Source organism: Caloenas nicobarica, chromosome 1 (genome assembly GCF_036013445.1).
Source record: "Caloenas nicobarica isolate bCalNic1 chromosome 1, bCalNic1.hap1, whole genome shotgun sequence".
NCBI classification, from domain to species: domain Eukaryota; kingdom Metazoa; phylum Chordata; class Aves; order Columbiformes; family Columbidae; genus Caloenas; species Caloenas nicobarica.
The window spans coordinates 25,064,787-25,080,429 of NC_088245.1; the positions used below are offsets into that span (position 1 = coordinate 25,064,787).

At 36.6% G+C, this 15,643-nt stretch overlaps 1 protein-coding gene across 1 annotated transcript in view; it reads left to right on the forward strand.

Moving 5' to 3' along the window:
• CADPS2 (calcium dependent secretion activator 2) overlaps positions 1-15,643 on the forward strand; it is a 308,472-nt gene that overhangs the window by 241,289 nt on the left and 51,540 nt on the right. The window contains exons 18-19 of the mRNA XM_065627091.1: positions 880-1,036; positions 9,816-9,957. Of these exons, the coding sequence (XP_065483163.1) occupies positions 880-1,036; positions 9,816-9,957 (299 nt within the window). The remainder of the gene's footprint in view (positions 1-879; positions 1,037-9,815; positions 9,958-15,643) is intronic.

The window sequence follows — 15,643 nt, forward strand, 5'->3', positions numbered from 1 at the left end:
ATCCTATTTCTTAAACTCACTTCGTCTTTAACTCCAGGATCATACAGGTCCCTCTGATCCAATACTCAGCTTCAATACTGACCTTTCAAAGCCTAGATTTAAGTGTCAGTAAAAAGGTACAAGAGTTAAAATGTGAAGCAGTCTTCCAGGTGGTGCTGGCTTTACTTGCTGACATAATATTTTTCACAGATTTTTTTCTCTTCTTTTAAGCGACGTTACCTAAGAGCTTTTTTACCAAACAGAATCGTGTATTCCGGCATGTTGTTAAGTTACTGAAAATCAATGTAGACATTAGTGAATTTCTTAAGATGTATTTATAGCATTTGTGGATGCCTTCCTCAGGAGAAACTGACATCTTTAAGGCGAAAATAGGAATTAAGAAGTGCTCTGTATCCATTAAAAAAACACCTTAGAGTTCAAGGAATTAAATTTCACATTAAAGCCATCCCCTTTGATTAACAACTGAGTGCAAAATGTATTCACAAGAATTTATTTGAAAAATAAATTAATCTGATTACTTATTGCCTTAGAATTGAATGAAATCAAAAGAAGCATATACAGTAATTTTGCAAGGACAGGGCCTTCATTCACTCTGTTCTCTAGCAAAAAGAGTTGCAAGGATTTATACTCCTTTTTTGACTTTTTGTGTTACATTTTTGTTCTGATTATATCATCTTTCCTAGCATAGTCAGTTTGATGTCTTACATTTTTCATGCAAGCTTTTATAAAATATTTTCACATTTTTCACTTGACCTGTTTATCCTCCCCAAATGCGATGGGGCATGAATTAACATATCCAAATGTATTTTGCCATAGATAACAACACATCTATTTGCTTTATGACTTGTGTTTAGTAATTCCATTTTGTCATGTTTGCAGGCGTTTGCTTGGTGGCCAGAATTATTGGCTGAGCATGCAGAGAAGTTTTTATCTCTGTATTCTGTGGATATGGACTCAGCACTGGAGGCGCAGCCGCAGGACTCCTGGGACAGCTTCCCACTTTTCCAGCTGTTGAATAACGCCCTCAGAAGTGACAGTAAGTTCTTAAGTTTTTTACTTTTGATATGCATAAGATTTTTTCAATGTGCTCACACCTTAGGAATGTGTTCCTAAATAATATAATTCTCAAAATACAAGTGAGAGTGCATGTGCCCCATTTCTTGGAAGTGGAGCAGTTTCGCTCTCATTGCACCATTTCAGTCCTTATTCTGGCAATCCCTTAACCATTCAGTATGCACAAGTTGTTCAGTTTTAAATCAATTATGTACAAGCAGCACAATATTTATTTGATATTTCATATTTAATCTATACCGCTTAAATAAATTTCCTTCTAAGCCTTCGTGTAAACTACTTTCAAACTAGTTATGTCTGTAAAGCTATTGTAGGCTTAGCATAAATGGAGTAAGATACACACAACAAATCAGTGTTATTTTCACTTGGTGCATTGTTGTATTATTGAGTCAAAGACCAAGATTTGAGATAGCTGTATTATCTTGCGTTTATTGGTCTTTGAAGAGAGATTTTTTTTTTTTAGTAATAGATAAGTGATGTCTTAGGCATGTTTCGGTTGAAAGTGATTTTAATAATGGAATTAAAGAAATAACCAGTGAAACAAACAAACAAAAAAAGGAATAGATGTTAATTTAAAAACACTGAATTGCACCTAACATTTTAAGGCATCATAAAGAAAAAATAATATGTTTTGTATGTTTACTCTTGTTCTATTTTTAGAAAATTAGAAAATTATCTACTGGGTTTTTTTATCATTTCAGAGATCTAAATGCAATTTTTATTGAATGATTTAAGTTATTCCAAAATTTGATGTTTTTTAATAAATACAAGAAAACATTTTTAAGTCTCCTTGTAAAATTTATTTCATTTCTGTGGAAGTTCAATAACTTTTAAGAATTTTAGCTCCGTGTATGGAAACTGCTTGACTGATGGAAAATAGTATTCAAGAGCTTTTCTCCAAGGTTACACACATTGTAACCTATATTATTTATCATTGTATAATTGTTAACCTTAGCTGCCAAGTGTTTATTGAAATACATAGGTCATCTCAGTATAGTACCTGTCGGCCACAGCTCCATATCATGAAATGGAGCAACCAGCAAGTGTTCAATTAACTGCGACACAGTGGATGATGAGCTTCATGGAGGAAAAGGGGCAAATGGACAGGCCTGCTAAACTAAAGCTGAATCTTAAACAGGATTGTTGAAAGTCACTGTTATTGCACCACATGAGATGTACTCTAGGATAGAGTGGAAGAACATGAACATCCAGTCTTAGAGATCTGTTTTCATTAATTGTGTTTCCATACCCTGACATTCTGCAATACATGAAATGCTGTGTTCCTGATAATTTCTTTTTTCACGTCTTATCCTAGTGGAAGAAAATGTTTCTGTTAATGTTTCCCTTAGTTTGTTTTGAAAATATACATGAATGTTGTGTTGGACAAACTGCAAATACAGAAACATATAAAAATTGCCATGATGGTGGTAATTTAATCTCAATTTAGAAGGCTGCTCAGAAGGGTGTAGGAAATATTTGATCTTGGTGCAAATCTCACAAGAGTTAGACTCCTGCAAGGTAGATTCTGCATTACATTAACTGGGTGTCCGATCATCTAAAATCCAGATTAAAAAATCTGAAGCCTGTATTCAGGTGTCTTTCCTACCATCTTACATTTTCAGTTTAGGAAGCACGTCTGTAGTTGTGATGTGCACTTAAAAGAATTATTTGCTTTCTGAAAGCTGTGGAGGTATTTTACAGCAGTCTTACAAGAATGATTTGCGGCACCAGTTTTAACTACATTATTGTGTCATTTATGTTCCTTTGCACTTTGGTTCCAACCCGAAAGAAGTGATAGAAACAAAGAAGGGTTGTCCTAAGGTGCAAAAGGTTGCTGGTAGGCTACTGATTTTTCTTTCCTTAAAAGATTAAATGGATGATAACACCAAGTGATTAAAACAACCTTAGGAAAGACATTTTATGAAAACTTTCATGTCAAAGCAATTACTGGAAGAATTGTGAAACCTTAACTGAAGGATACAAAACGACTGTTGTATGAAATCTCACACCTGTATACCAATTTCAGTAATTCCCTAATGGTAATAGATACAGTAAATGACAGTTTCTGGCAAGTGAAAGCCATCTGGAAAATTATATGCTTTTTTTTCCCCAGAACTATTGGAAAGCAACTGTGGATATTAGTCACCTTTTAATCGGTGGATATGTTAGCAAGTGGCAAGTGACCATTCTACCAAGAACTGATTCCCAAGTGGAACATACCTCAGGGCTTATTCTTTAATTAACAGGCTTTTCACCTTGCAAGTGCATTAAAGCCATTAGAAACTGCTCCCTATGCTTATACAATCAACTTTACAGTCTTCCAAAATGAAATAAATGATTCTGGCTTTACCCTAAGTGAAAACCTTTTCCTGAAAACTATCACCTTCGTAAAGATAGATTTAGAAAAAAAATTTAAAAAGGGAAAAACTGGAATGTGGTCTCATGAGGATAAAAAGGCTAGTGTTAATAATTAACAAGGAGAGTGAAGTGGAGTAAATTAGCCATAATAGAGCCCACAGTGACTGGCAAAGTCACCTCTCATTATCAAAAAACTCATTAGGAAATGAAGAGGTGGAAATCCCACTGGGTTATTCTCACTCTCCAGCTATATCAGAGATTACTTTTCAGATTTCTTTCAAATGAAGAACTGTTAGGTCACCACATTGCATATTAGGTTAATCTTCAGTGAAATTTGGACGACTGACACCTGCGTGTTATTCTGTCTCAAGAGCTTTAAATGAGCTCTAAATCTTCGATGCAGGAGTCAGTTTTCATGTAAACCTGACATGAAGAAACTTCTAACAATAAAGAAACAATCTCACATTTACAGCATTAAAGAAAACTTTCATGTAAGACTATTTTTATGACTATGTCACTAAAATATAATGTTAGAAAGACTGTGAGATAATGAAAATGCATGGTCTTTGCTATTCAAATAATGTCAAATGTGTCATTTTACGTAGTACACAAAACATGGTACAAGATTCAAGCCGAATACTTCAAAGCCAATATTAATTTAACAATGAGAAAAAGTGCATTTTCCAATACAGCATATAACTTTTCATGAAGTGAAAGGGGGGAGGAAAGGGGAGTCCTGATTGAAGATTCACATTTCTATTATGAAGGACTCTGTTTTGAATCACTTTAAGCTTCTTCATTTTTTTCTGACCTTATTCCACAATAATTAAGAGTTCATCAGTCAGTTCATCACTGATTGCTTTCTTGTTAAGTCTAACTGAAGAACTACTTAAAACAATGAATGGAGGAGTATAATCTTCTTATAGAGCAGGAATATATTCCTAATATAAAATATTTCAGCTTTTCTGACAAGAGCTAACAAATAACAAAAAGTGATTTAAAAAATGACATTTACTGTGGAAATGAGTAATAGATTGTAGATAAATTTGTTGTGATTTTTCAAAATGTAAAGGTTTGAAAAAAATATTGTAGCTGCTTTTATAGTACACATTTTAATGATCTCCGAAGTTTCTATTGTTCATACACAATTATGCCTGACTGTGTAAAGCTTTGCAGATTGTACAGCAATAACAGTACCAAATATCTCTTTTTGACAGAGAAATTATTTTTTCCAGAATTGCATACTCATAGAGGGAGGCAGGACATGGTTGTTCCAGGATTGTGTCTTGTTTTCTGTAATAACCGTGTTACTTTTTGTCCACAGAGCTTATAAATTCTGTTATGAAGGGGCCTGCTCTAGAGGGCAATTTACTTTCTGTAGTTGTTTAATTATTCAGATTAATCAGGTGATTAGTGCCTCAAGACAGACATTTATTAGTTCCTCTTTGCTTAAGACAGTGTCAGAGATATCTTTTAGTGGCATATGCCTAGTTACATAAAGTGTTTGTTTATATATTTGGTTTATTTTAGAGGTTTTCAATTGTATATTCAATATTCTGCTCCTTTTCTTGCCAAGTTTTCTTTCCAAGTATCACTTACTGACACTATGTACTGTGCTGTTGCTCAGCATTATTGCATTACTACAGTGGCATGAATCAGTCAAAACTAGAAGTGTTATAAAGTTAACTCATAATCTTTTTTTTTCCATCAAGTATTATTTAATGAAATGTCTGTGTACCTGCTATAACTCAGCCAGGGCTCACCTGTAGACAGTCTGATGAAGCTGATTTAAAAAAACTATGGCTATTGATTTCAAACAGGAATTCTCTGATATGTTTTTTCCACTATCGCTGTTGCTGGTAGCGGAGTCTCAACCACCACCAAAGGCAATATCGCCTTCCTGCGTTGTCACAGCCTGTGTACCACTTATGTACTAGAATTTATACATAACACCATAGCCTCTATCTTAAACTACAGGGTGGAGATGACGTAGAAAACAAATTGGATTTAAGGTAATCAGGGCAGGCTTCATACCCACACTGATACCTCTCGTCAAACATCCTCATTAATTGTAGTGGGAACTTGTCCTTAGATCAGGGACTCAAGATTTTTGCTCAGTCCTGTTAGGAGTTGCTTTGAAATCATAACCTGCCTTCAGATTAGAGCTCCATGTTTTGGGTAGTCATATGGAGAGCTAACTCAAGTTGCATTATTGCTCACCAGAATATCCAATAACCTTTTTGACTGAATTTGAGTTTTAGACACAAGCAAATTGTGCAATAAGCTGTTCATGTCACTCTGTTTTGTAAAGATGAAATAAATTTTCAGCTTGCTTCCACATAGTACATCTCTAAAAATCACTTTAAAGCATGTCTCCTATGTGAAAATATGCAAAAATTTATATATATAAGCTGAGACACTTGCAATTTTCACCAAAATTTAAGTACCTGATTAATAAATGCTCTGTGGAGACAGAATGTAATATAAACAGGAAATTAATGGAAATATAAACTTTCTTATTTGCTGTTTTTCAACTGCTATGAATACAAAATGGAGCCTCAAGGAAATTTCCTTCTTGAAATTTACTAGTTTTATTTTGGATTTTAAAATATGCCAGAAAATCCAAGTGCCGCCTTCCTGAGAATCCTATAGAGAGCAGGATAATTATAGACTGTCTGGCAAAGTGCTAATTTTATCAGTGGAAAAGAGACTCGTGTTAACCTGTGTCATTCTTCCTTTCCTTTGATTCTGCAGAAGCTTTTGGGAGCAGCATAACACACTGACTCCAGGATAACTCCCAAGCTGTGCCTGTATAAGTAAAAGTAAAACAAGCCCCACAGCTGCTGTTGTACACAGTCACAATAGATTCTTTTTCTACTGTTAGAGGAGAAACCTCATTCCAGTGCTGCATTATTAGACTGTACTTTTCACCTCTGGTCTTTTCTTGTCATATTTTAATATATTTCAGCTATCTAATATGTAAAAATTGAATGTTTCCTCTTGAACTTCAGTATTTCAAGAATTTTTCGCTTGGGGATTTGTTTTTGTTCCTGTAATCTATTTTCCATTAATATTGTCTATGCATTAATTTGCTTTCATTTTGTTGTTGTATGTGTGAATATGAGATGTCTCATATGAAGAGAGTGTGGGGTGTCTGTATTGACAAGACAATGGAGAATTAAGCTACATAGCTTTGAAGACAAGTGGTAGTTGAGGGATTTGAAGTGTGGCATTTCCTCAAGGATCTCTTGTTTCCCATCTGCTTTGATGCACAGGTGGTACCTTTTGGCAAGATCAATTCTAATCATTGGGTAGAGTGCCATGAGTCTGCCGATGATACTCAGCTATATCACTTACCCCTGTGCTCTGAGTTGCTTCCCTGCCCTGCAGTAATGCTTGACGGAGATCTCCAGATGGATAGATCAGAGCTGCCATGTCCTCAGCCATGGGAAAACAGAATGCTTACTGAGTTGTTGATCCGAGAGATCTCTCTTGGGTGTGTGCCCATGTACAGAGGGATGTCTGTGGAGGTACAGTCAGAGTAAGAGTCTTGGCATCATTTTGGAAGGTTTCACTTTTCTGAAAAGGCTACTGTCAGGATCTTAAGAGAATGATTTGGCTTTTAAATCGAGCAGCTTTTGTTGGCTATGACTTCTTTAAATTTCATTTTGACTTCGGAATAATAAGTCGCCCTCCTGCCCATGAGGCTTTATTACTGTAATTCCCAGGGTAGGGCTTGCAGCAGAGCATTTCTGCAGCGTGCTCAAAACAGTAAACTACAAGCTCATCCCTTTAAGTAACTGTGGTTGCCTGACTAATGCCAGACCTGCACTGATTCACTATAAAGCAGCAAAATTAACTGAATTGACATAGTTGCATTCTTCTTGTTGTTTTTTAAGCTCAAAGTTGTTTCAAAAAATCAGCCTAACCAGCCACCTTTTGTTTCTCAAAGGCAATGTTCATCAGCTGTTTACTGTGAAACACACAGCGTGTGGGCAAGCTTCCACACATTTGTGTTAATATCCAAATCCTTCTCAGTTGTTATTATTGCTGATCACAAATGCTGCAGTTTTAAGATATGTAAATATAGAAAAAATAGCACTATTTTGAAGTGCCTGATATACAAATAAATATGCCAGAACTAGCTTGTTAACAAGTAGTTCTGTGAGCAGTGTAAATAATGGAGCGTGTTTGTAATGGACTTATAGGTGCTCTCAAGGGTGGATTCTCAAGTGTTTAATAAGAGCTGAGCCAATGCCGCTGCCTTTTTCTCAGTGGAAACCCTAATAATCTCTGCCTGCTACCTAGCTGCCTGTTTTCATGAAACTACGTATATCTGATATCTCCACCCCTGTGTGTAATATGGTTGAAATCAGCTAAAAGTTTCAAAATTCTTAGAAAGAGCAAGGCAGGTGAACAAAACTAGAAACCAGATTGCATTAGTATTGTCTCCTTAGGTAAAAGTGATTGATACATAATTTCCCATTACTCTATGAGTAGTTCTTGCCTTCAGATCATTGTATTCAAGAAAAAAATAATAATATTAATGTCCAGACATTCAGCCATAAAGGCACTTCTTTGCAATACAAGTAGCAATAGGGAACTGAAACTTGATGACACATTTTCCCCATAGTCTCCATTTCTCCCAGGTTCAGATTGTGGTAGACACCATTCAGGAATGGAAGGCAAAAGAGTTTCTGGAAGTTACAGAAAATATTTCTATACATTATACATGGAGTTGTACTAGTAGTGGAACAAGAGGGATTGTAATTTATAAGGTGTCTTCCAGGGTTTTGATCCCCATGATCCAGCCTTTTCTTAATAGGAGGAAGCCTCCTCAAAATGCAGTTGTGGTACCCATCCAAATCAAATGAGAAGTCTGGATACAGGAATCTGTATCCAGATTTTCTTCTTCTTCTTTCTTCTGGGAGAAGAAACCCACAAAAGAACTTGAAACAACAGAAGACGTGTGGGAGAAAAGGAGGATTACTGAAATAATGAGAATTTATCTCTATGGCTCAGCTTGCCTGTACACATGGGAATATTATTATAGTCCTAAAAATAGTGCTGGATTAATGGGTGAACACAGACACATTCAAAACATGAAACTGATATGCTCCCTTGGTGGGATAGGACATTAGGGTGCCAAGAGTTAGGATTTGCTAAGAGAACATTTCAAGGAACACAGGGACAGGCAGTGGTGGTGGCAAAGTCATTTTCAGGTTTTAAGATCAGTTTGCATTGTGTATACACTTTTTCATGCAGTAAATCCCATATGTAAAGCAGATGATTGTATACTGCTTATAGCTACGTTGAATAATATGCTTTATGCTTATAATATGCTCACCAGTAAACTCCATTTCTTTAAAAAAGCAAGAGAACACACTACGTGCATTACACGTTGTCGGCTTTCATAAGCACTTTAGGCAACTAGTTTAAATGGTTATAAAACTACAATTTCTGTAAAGTTAGAGGTAAGCACACCAGAGAATTTGCAAACTTCTGTAAGCGAAGTGTAGAATTAGGATCCTTTAAAATTTTGTGAGACAGTTGAGAGGGCAGAGGAGAGGCGAGTGTGGCTGCTGGGGCTGTTTCTCATGGACACTGACTGGCTGGGAGGTACTTTTGTTCCTGGGGCCTGGATGTGCTTTGTGCATGTGTCGGAGTGCGAAAAGCCAGGATTCTGGTGGTGAGCTCTGTCCTTTGAGATTTTTAAGTATGGACATGCATAGGCATACCAAGATGTTTTCTATTCAAGAGCTCATAGAATGTCCTGCCTAGCTATGGGCAATTATTCAGGACTTTGCCAGCTCCTGAGGACACAGAGCAGATGGGTAAACTGTTGCTATTCCTCCAAACACTCATATATCACATATTGCCTTTTTCTTTTAAGCAATCTGGAGGAAATGCTGCATACCTCTATATATTTGCACATAGCCTAGTGAGGCTGGAATTATTTATTGTAACCTTCATTCTGCTTAGCATAAGGAGAATAAAAATAACTGAATGACATTCAAATACTGGTTCTTGGTTTGGTTGGTTGGGGTTTTTTTTGTTCTGTCTTGGTATCTAAGTATTGAACAAAACTTCTAAGGCCTAGATTCAGCAAGGCATATTATTAATTTTAAGAAGAAGCAACAGGATTCTGGTTCAACGAAGTACTTCAGTAAGTGCCTACTTTTGTAAAAGTGACAGTTAGAAGTATACTGCAGTGTCCTCATGGAGGACTTCATTTATCTTCTATGAACCATGTTTCCTACACAGGCTGGATCTTGTTCTTAAAATGCTTTTGTATACTCAGACATTTTAAGAGATACTTTTTCCTATAGCAAAACAAAGTAGGGAAAGGCCTGACATTTTTATTTGTGTTTTGTTTGTTTTTGAAGCATTTTTGTGCAATGGAAAGTTTCACAAGCACTTGCAAGAAATTTTTGTTCCCATGGTCATCCGCTACATCGATCTCATGGAATCATCAATTGCCCAGTCCATTCACAGAGGTCTTGAACAAGAATCATGGCAACCTGTCAAGTAAGTGCTTTCTACAAGTTCTGAACAAAGCACCTGCCTGTAGCTTTCTGTCTAATCAGGTGTTCTCCCCCGTTGTCCTCTAAATATTCTATTTTTTATTGTATTCCTACATTGTTTATTTCTTCACAGGAGCATCACCAACAGTCTTCCTAATGTAGCTCTTCCAAAAGTTCCAAGTTTGCCTCTTAATCTTCCACAAATACCTAGTATTACTACACCAACCTGGATGACTTCTTTGTATGACTCCACGTGTGTATTCTTCAATAACCTTCTGACTGTATGTCAGCTCTGCATGGCCTTGCTAGTGTTCTGTGCAGCTGTATTTGGATTGCATGGTGTTTATGATCCCTTAGTTGGAAATTATTGTTTCTTGGGAGTGAGCCAAGCATGGACTGTTAGTGAGTTGCGCTTTCTAGTGCATTAAAATGTAGCAGTCTTAAACTTAAAAAATCAACTTGGCAAAGGTCTGTTATAGTATGAATGGTGTTTAATACCCTAAACAACCTAATGACTCTTCTGAATTAATACACAGTGGGGAACCTTTTGGATAATTGATTTTAGATCGTGGTTTTTTAAAGTGAGGCAACCCATCATATTTGCGCATGGGTTTGATTAACCCATATATTGGTTCTGAAAATCATTGATTGCAAATATTATCATTAGATTAAATATCTATGTTACAGGGAAATAGTAAAAGGTTAATAAGTACCCAAAATAGAAGTACATCCATTTGTCTGTTTGAAAAAATATGTATTTATTTTTTACTTTTCTTCAACACTTCAGTGCTCTTTTCTTAAAAAAAAAAAAAAGAAAATAGAGCAGATGTGCCCTGTTCTGTAGGAATATTCCCATAGTTACAGGCCAGATTTCTGTGTGAGGACATATTTATATACACTAGAGGAAGGTTCAAGAAGAACCCCGTTTTAGCTAAACTTGTATTAGGAAAGGATAAATGTGCAAGGTTTCAAAAACCATACGTTCAAGATGCAAAGCTTGATAATATGATTTCAAGCCAAGTATTATCTTCTGAAGTTTTGTAACAGAGTTAAACACTCCTAACAAGTACTTAGATCCATTACTGCAAGAGCCGATAGTTTGTGCTCTGCCAGACTTCTGGCACTTGTATGTTGAGTATTATGATTGTTGTTCTGCTGATAATTACCCTAAAAGTTGACAAAATTCCTCTTAATCCGTGGCTTTGGTAGCTTTTGTGTTTACTATAATAATGCTACATTTCTCCTGATGTGCTTATGCAAGTCATTTCAGCTTTGAATACAAACTAGTCTTATGCTACTCAAATTCATTTGTGTTACTCCCATCCTTTCAAGGGTTACTTTTTTTTTAAAGAATAGATTTCAGAGTTAAGAGTTGTTATAATCTTACATTTGATCTTCTTACAGTCTGTATTCTAGAAACCCCACCCAGTAGAAATAACTTGTAGGTATTAAAATTTGTGTGTTTTGAATATTGAATTTATAATTAACAAATAATAAATACGGATTCTGGTTGGAGGATTATAGTGGTAGAACTTTCCTAAATATAGGTTTAGGTGTAGCAATAAATTTCTAGACTGTATTGTCAAAAAATGTGCGAGTATAGTGAAATTCAGCCATTGGCTCATTGTCCTTGCACATCTTCTGGTATTAAGGTTCATGGTGTGTACGGCAAAGTCTGCTTAACATCCTAACCTAATCAGTGAGGTTTTCAAAGAGTTTGGTGAACACTTAGGCTGACATGTGCTGTAAGCACTTGCCAGCAGTACCTGCTGCTCTGCTGCTTCTCAAGAGAAGTGGGGACGAGTGGTGTCCCCACTGCGGTGTGGTCTTTGCAAGGCCAACATCTCCTTTCAGCCACCTCTCACAGCATTCGAGAACAGGTCTTCCAAGGTGCTGGCTCTGCTGTAGGCACCTTTTCATGTTCTTTTTTCCCTAAATATAGAGTTTTCAAGTTGTATTTTATGAAATATGTATAAATTAACATTCAAGATTGCAGGTAGTATTAAGTTACCTTTGTAATATTGTGGAATTCAGGTAGTATTTTAAGAATCAGCCTACCTACGTCCTACTGAAGAGCCAGGTAACTTCTCAGAATAGCCGTGGGTTGTATTTGAATCAAAAATAAGTGTGAAGGCACTGCAAGCCCGTTATTTCTCCTCCCAAGCTAACGAGTTTCCTCTTTGCTGCTGGTTGTGGTGTCTGAGCTTCTGGCAGAGGAAGTGGTTTACTTTCACTGTTACATGAAAGAAAGGAGTGTTTTATTTCCCCCACTTCTCCCATCCAATCCTTTTCAGGAAGAACAAAGCTCCCTCTTCGTAGTTAAATTCTTCAATGGGGAGTAACCAAATACCTAGGCTCCGATACCTGTTAAGCGAAACCCAGTGTTTCCTGTCGGTTTTCACTTTCAATGTGGTGAACACCCACCTTATATGGACTAGAATGTCATATTGTATTGTACATAGAGTCAGCAGAGACACCTGAGTTCAGGAGCCCAGGCCATGCGTTGTCAGTCATCGCAGGTGGCTCCTTCTCCCCACTGACTGCCCCAAGTCTTTCTCTCCCAGTCCACTGTGCTCCCTCCTCCCAGCCACGCAGGTGATGCTGTGGCAGAGGGTCACTACGTATGTCACTAAGTTGTGCTCGACTTCTCTCTTTCTCTTTGAAAATGGTGATTTTGGCCAATTCATCGATTTGACTTACACAATGAAGAATCTAGAGGCAAGAAGAATAAGAAAAAGCAGTCTGTGAGCCAGCTGAGTTATAGTTAAATGTTTACCGAGAGTACTAAGTCCTGTGTCTATTTTGTCTGGAATAGGAAAAGATTTTGTATTCTCCAAACTTGTTTAGTTCATTTTCATGTTCATGCTGTTATGTTCATATTTAAGTCCATTCGTATTCAACAGAGCTGTTATGTGCCTACCTAAGAACTTTTGCTGAAGAGGTGGAAATATATTCACAGTTAGGCATTTCTTTGTGTGCATTGTTGATTAAAATAGATTTTTCCCTCTTTCACTTAAAATTTGCTGCAATTCTTTTGAACAGTACCAGAGAAGATTGTTTATATTTTTTAATTAACTGGTTTGGTTTTTTTTCCTTGATCACATGTTTTGCAGGAGTTACTGTATGTTGCTTATAATAGCACTTAGGGAGATCATTACCTATTTTCAGTTGTTTTGGCTTAACCTTTTATTATTTGGCATTGGAAAGGGAGATATGAAAAGGGGAACATGTTATGAGTAAGAGTCTGGTTTTGTTGATTGGTCTCAAGAGAGGACAACTCAGAGGGCGCCTTGGCTAGACATGCAGAACACTGTGAATTACTGTTCCATTTGGCTGAAGACAACACCCTTAAAGAGCAAAAAAGTTTGAATATTCTATAAAAGTTTCTAATCAGCCAGAATAAGGAGGGTTTTTTCCTTAGTTATTCATTAACTCAAATATACTACTTGAAATTTCATTTTTGTTTCATTTCATACTTTAATTTCTCTGCCTCTTCTAGACCTGGCTTTTAAGTTAGATTTGTGAGTGATTTAAATTGTTTATGGTTTAATTTATATAATATTATTATTTTCAGTGCAGACATGACATAGATTCACTGACCAAAAATACTGTAGATACAGACCTGAGGTTGTCTTTTGCTGCCTGATGCCAGTCTCGAACATCAGGTTCAGCAAAACTCACGGCTTGGAAAACATGGAGTAAGATACATGCTTGCAGGAGAGTAGTCCTGTCTTGTCTTCCAGCCAGAGCAGGCAAGATCAAAGGAAATGTGTCAGCTATATTGTTCCTGCTGTGGCTCAGCTATAACAAGTGACAAGAGGGACTGGCTGGAGCAGTCGCAGTGCTGTGATGGTGATGTGAAGGGATCTGCTCTGGACGTGTCTGAGCTCTGCTGCTGGACCTCTCCATGTGTCTGTGCACGCTGAAAAGTCAGTGGGCCACGCTTCAGCGCCGTGTTGGGGGTTGCAACACTGACTCTGTAATTAATGAAAATCCTTTTCTGTTGAAGAAATTCTGAGTTGACTTTCTGAGACCTGAGTATATGTCTTGAGGCAGCATAAAGGAAGTAGAGCTGGAGCTCGCAGGCGGGGGCCTCACAAAGGACACAGAGCTGGTGCCCTGTTTTGTAAACAATCCCCACAAAACATTAATGAGTAGTAACTCAGTAATAACCTTTAAAAAAAGATAATTGCAGGAATTTATAAAATCACCATCATTACCCTTGATAAATTCTACAAATTCTTGTAGGAAGCCAGCTGATTTTGAATGGAAAATGTCCTTAGATATTTAATATTTCTCCTATATTTTAATATCCCAAGCTTCCCTATGGAGTTTCACATCTAGGCAAGAAATGATACATTCTACATTTACTCTGGAGTGGTGTGTGTACTGATCTTGCAGGCCGTATGCTTTATTAGCAGACTGTTTGACTAATTGCCACTGCTTAGGTGGCTGTCAAGCCTAGTAGGAAGCTGCCTCTCTCAGCTCTCAGTGGATAAGTGAATTGCTTAGGAGGCTGTATGTAGCTCCTAAGTTTAATATTCTATAGGATCTTGGGGCAACATTATGTCTTGGACCCTTTTTTGCTGTGTTCAGGATGATGCAAGGCATAAATAATTTAGGTTAAAATGGACCTCTAGAGATACCTGGTCCACTCTCCCAGTCAAAGTGTGACCAAATACAAAGTTAAATTCCCATTTGAAAAAAAAATAGAATGGGCATAATATTTGCCTCTTTTAATCTTTGGAAACCTTATACTGCCATGACCTGATTAAAGAGTGGACAACTAGATAGTACCTTTTGCACAAAGAACTAGTGCTGAAACCTGAAGTTTTGACCAGCAAAACAGTGAAGTTTGTGCTTAATTTTTAAAACATAGCTATATTGAATAAAGTTTTTGAAGTAAAAGTACCAGTTCAGTTTCCTTGTAGAGCAATATTATTCCATTCATTAGATTGGAGTACCTTTACTATACATGTTAAAAAAAAAAGGTTCTGGAATTACGGATGGAGATTCCAGTGCAGCCCTTAGTAGGGAAAGCAAATCTATAGACTCTACAACCACTTCAGGGTGTTGAGGTATGTGTTGCCAATTAATGTTATTTCTAATGCTTTTACTGATTAAGGGGCCAGGAAAAATCCTAAAATACAAAGAAAACAAGTATCTGGTACAAATAGCAGTAACAAGGTGATTGAAATCAGTTTTGTGCAGCATTTAACAAACAAATTAAATGTTTGTGTCTGGATGTGTGAAATAGGAACAAATAGTTTCTGTTGTAGTGCTTTATTTTCCTTTCCCATCTTATTAGTATAATATGTTACTCAAATTCGAATATAATTGCTGAATAAAAAATTGGAGGATGTGAGCTTAAAATTACATGAAAAGAGAAAAAATGAATTAGTTTCTCACAGAATGAATTAGTGTTTCATGAACCTGTGTCCATTATTGCATTTATTATAATTGTGGAACTTCATTTGGTAGTCTAATAAAACCAAATTAAGTGGCTACCAGGGAGTGAACGTGCATAAGAATACATTGATGTTATTGAGAGCACATTAGTACTCGAGTCCTAAAGAATTTCATTTGGAATTCCATTGGATGAAAAAGAAAAAAACTATGGAAGGATAATAATTGGCTAAACTGTATGATCTGATGATGAAAAATGGTAGTTCTGTTTCTTGAGAAAGTAT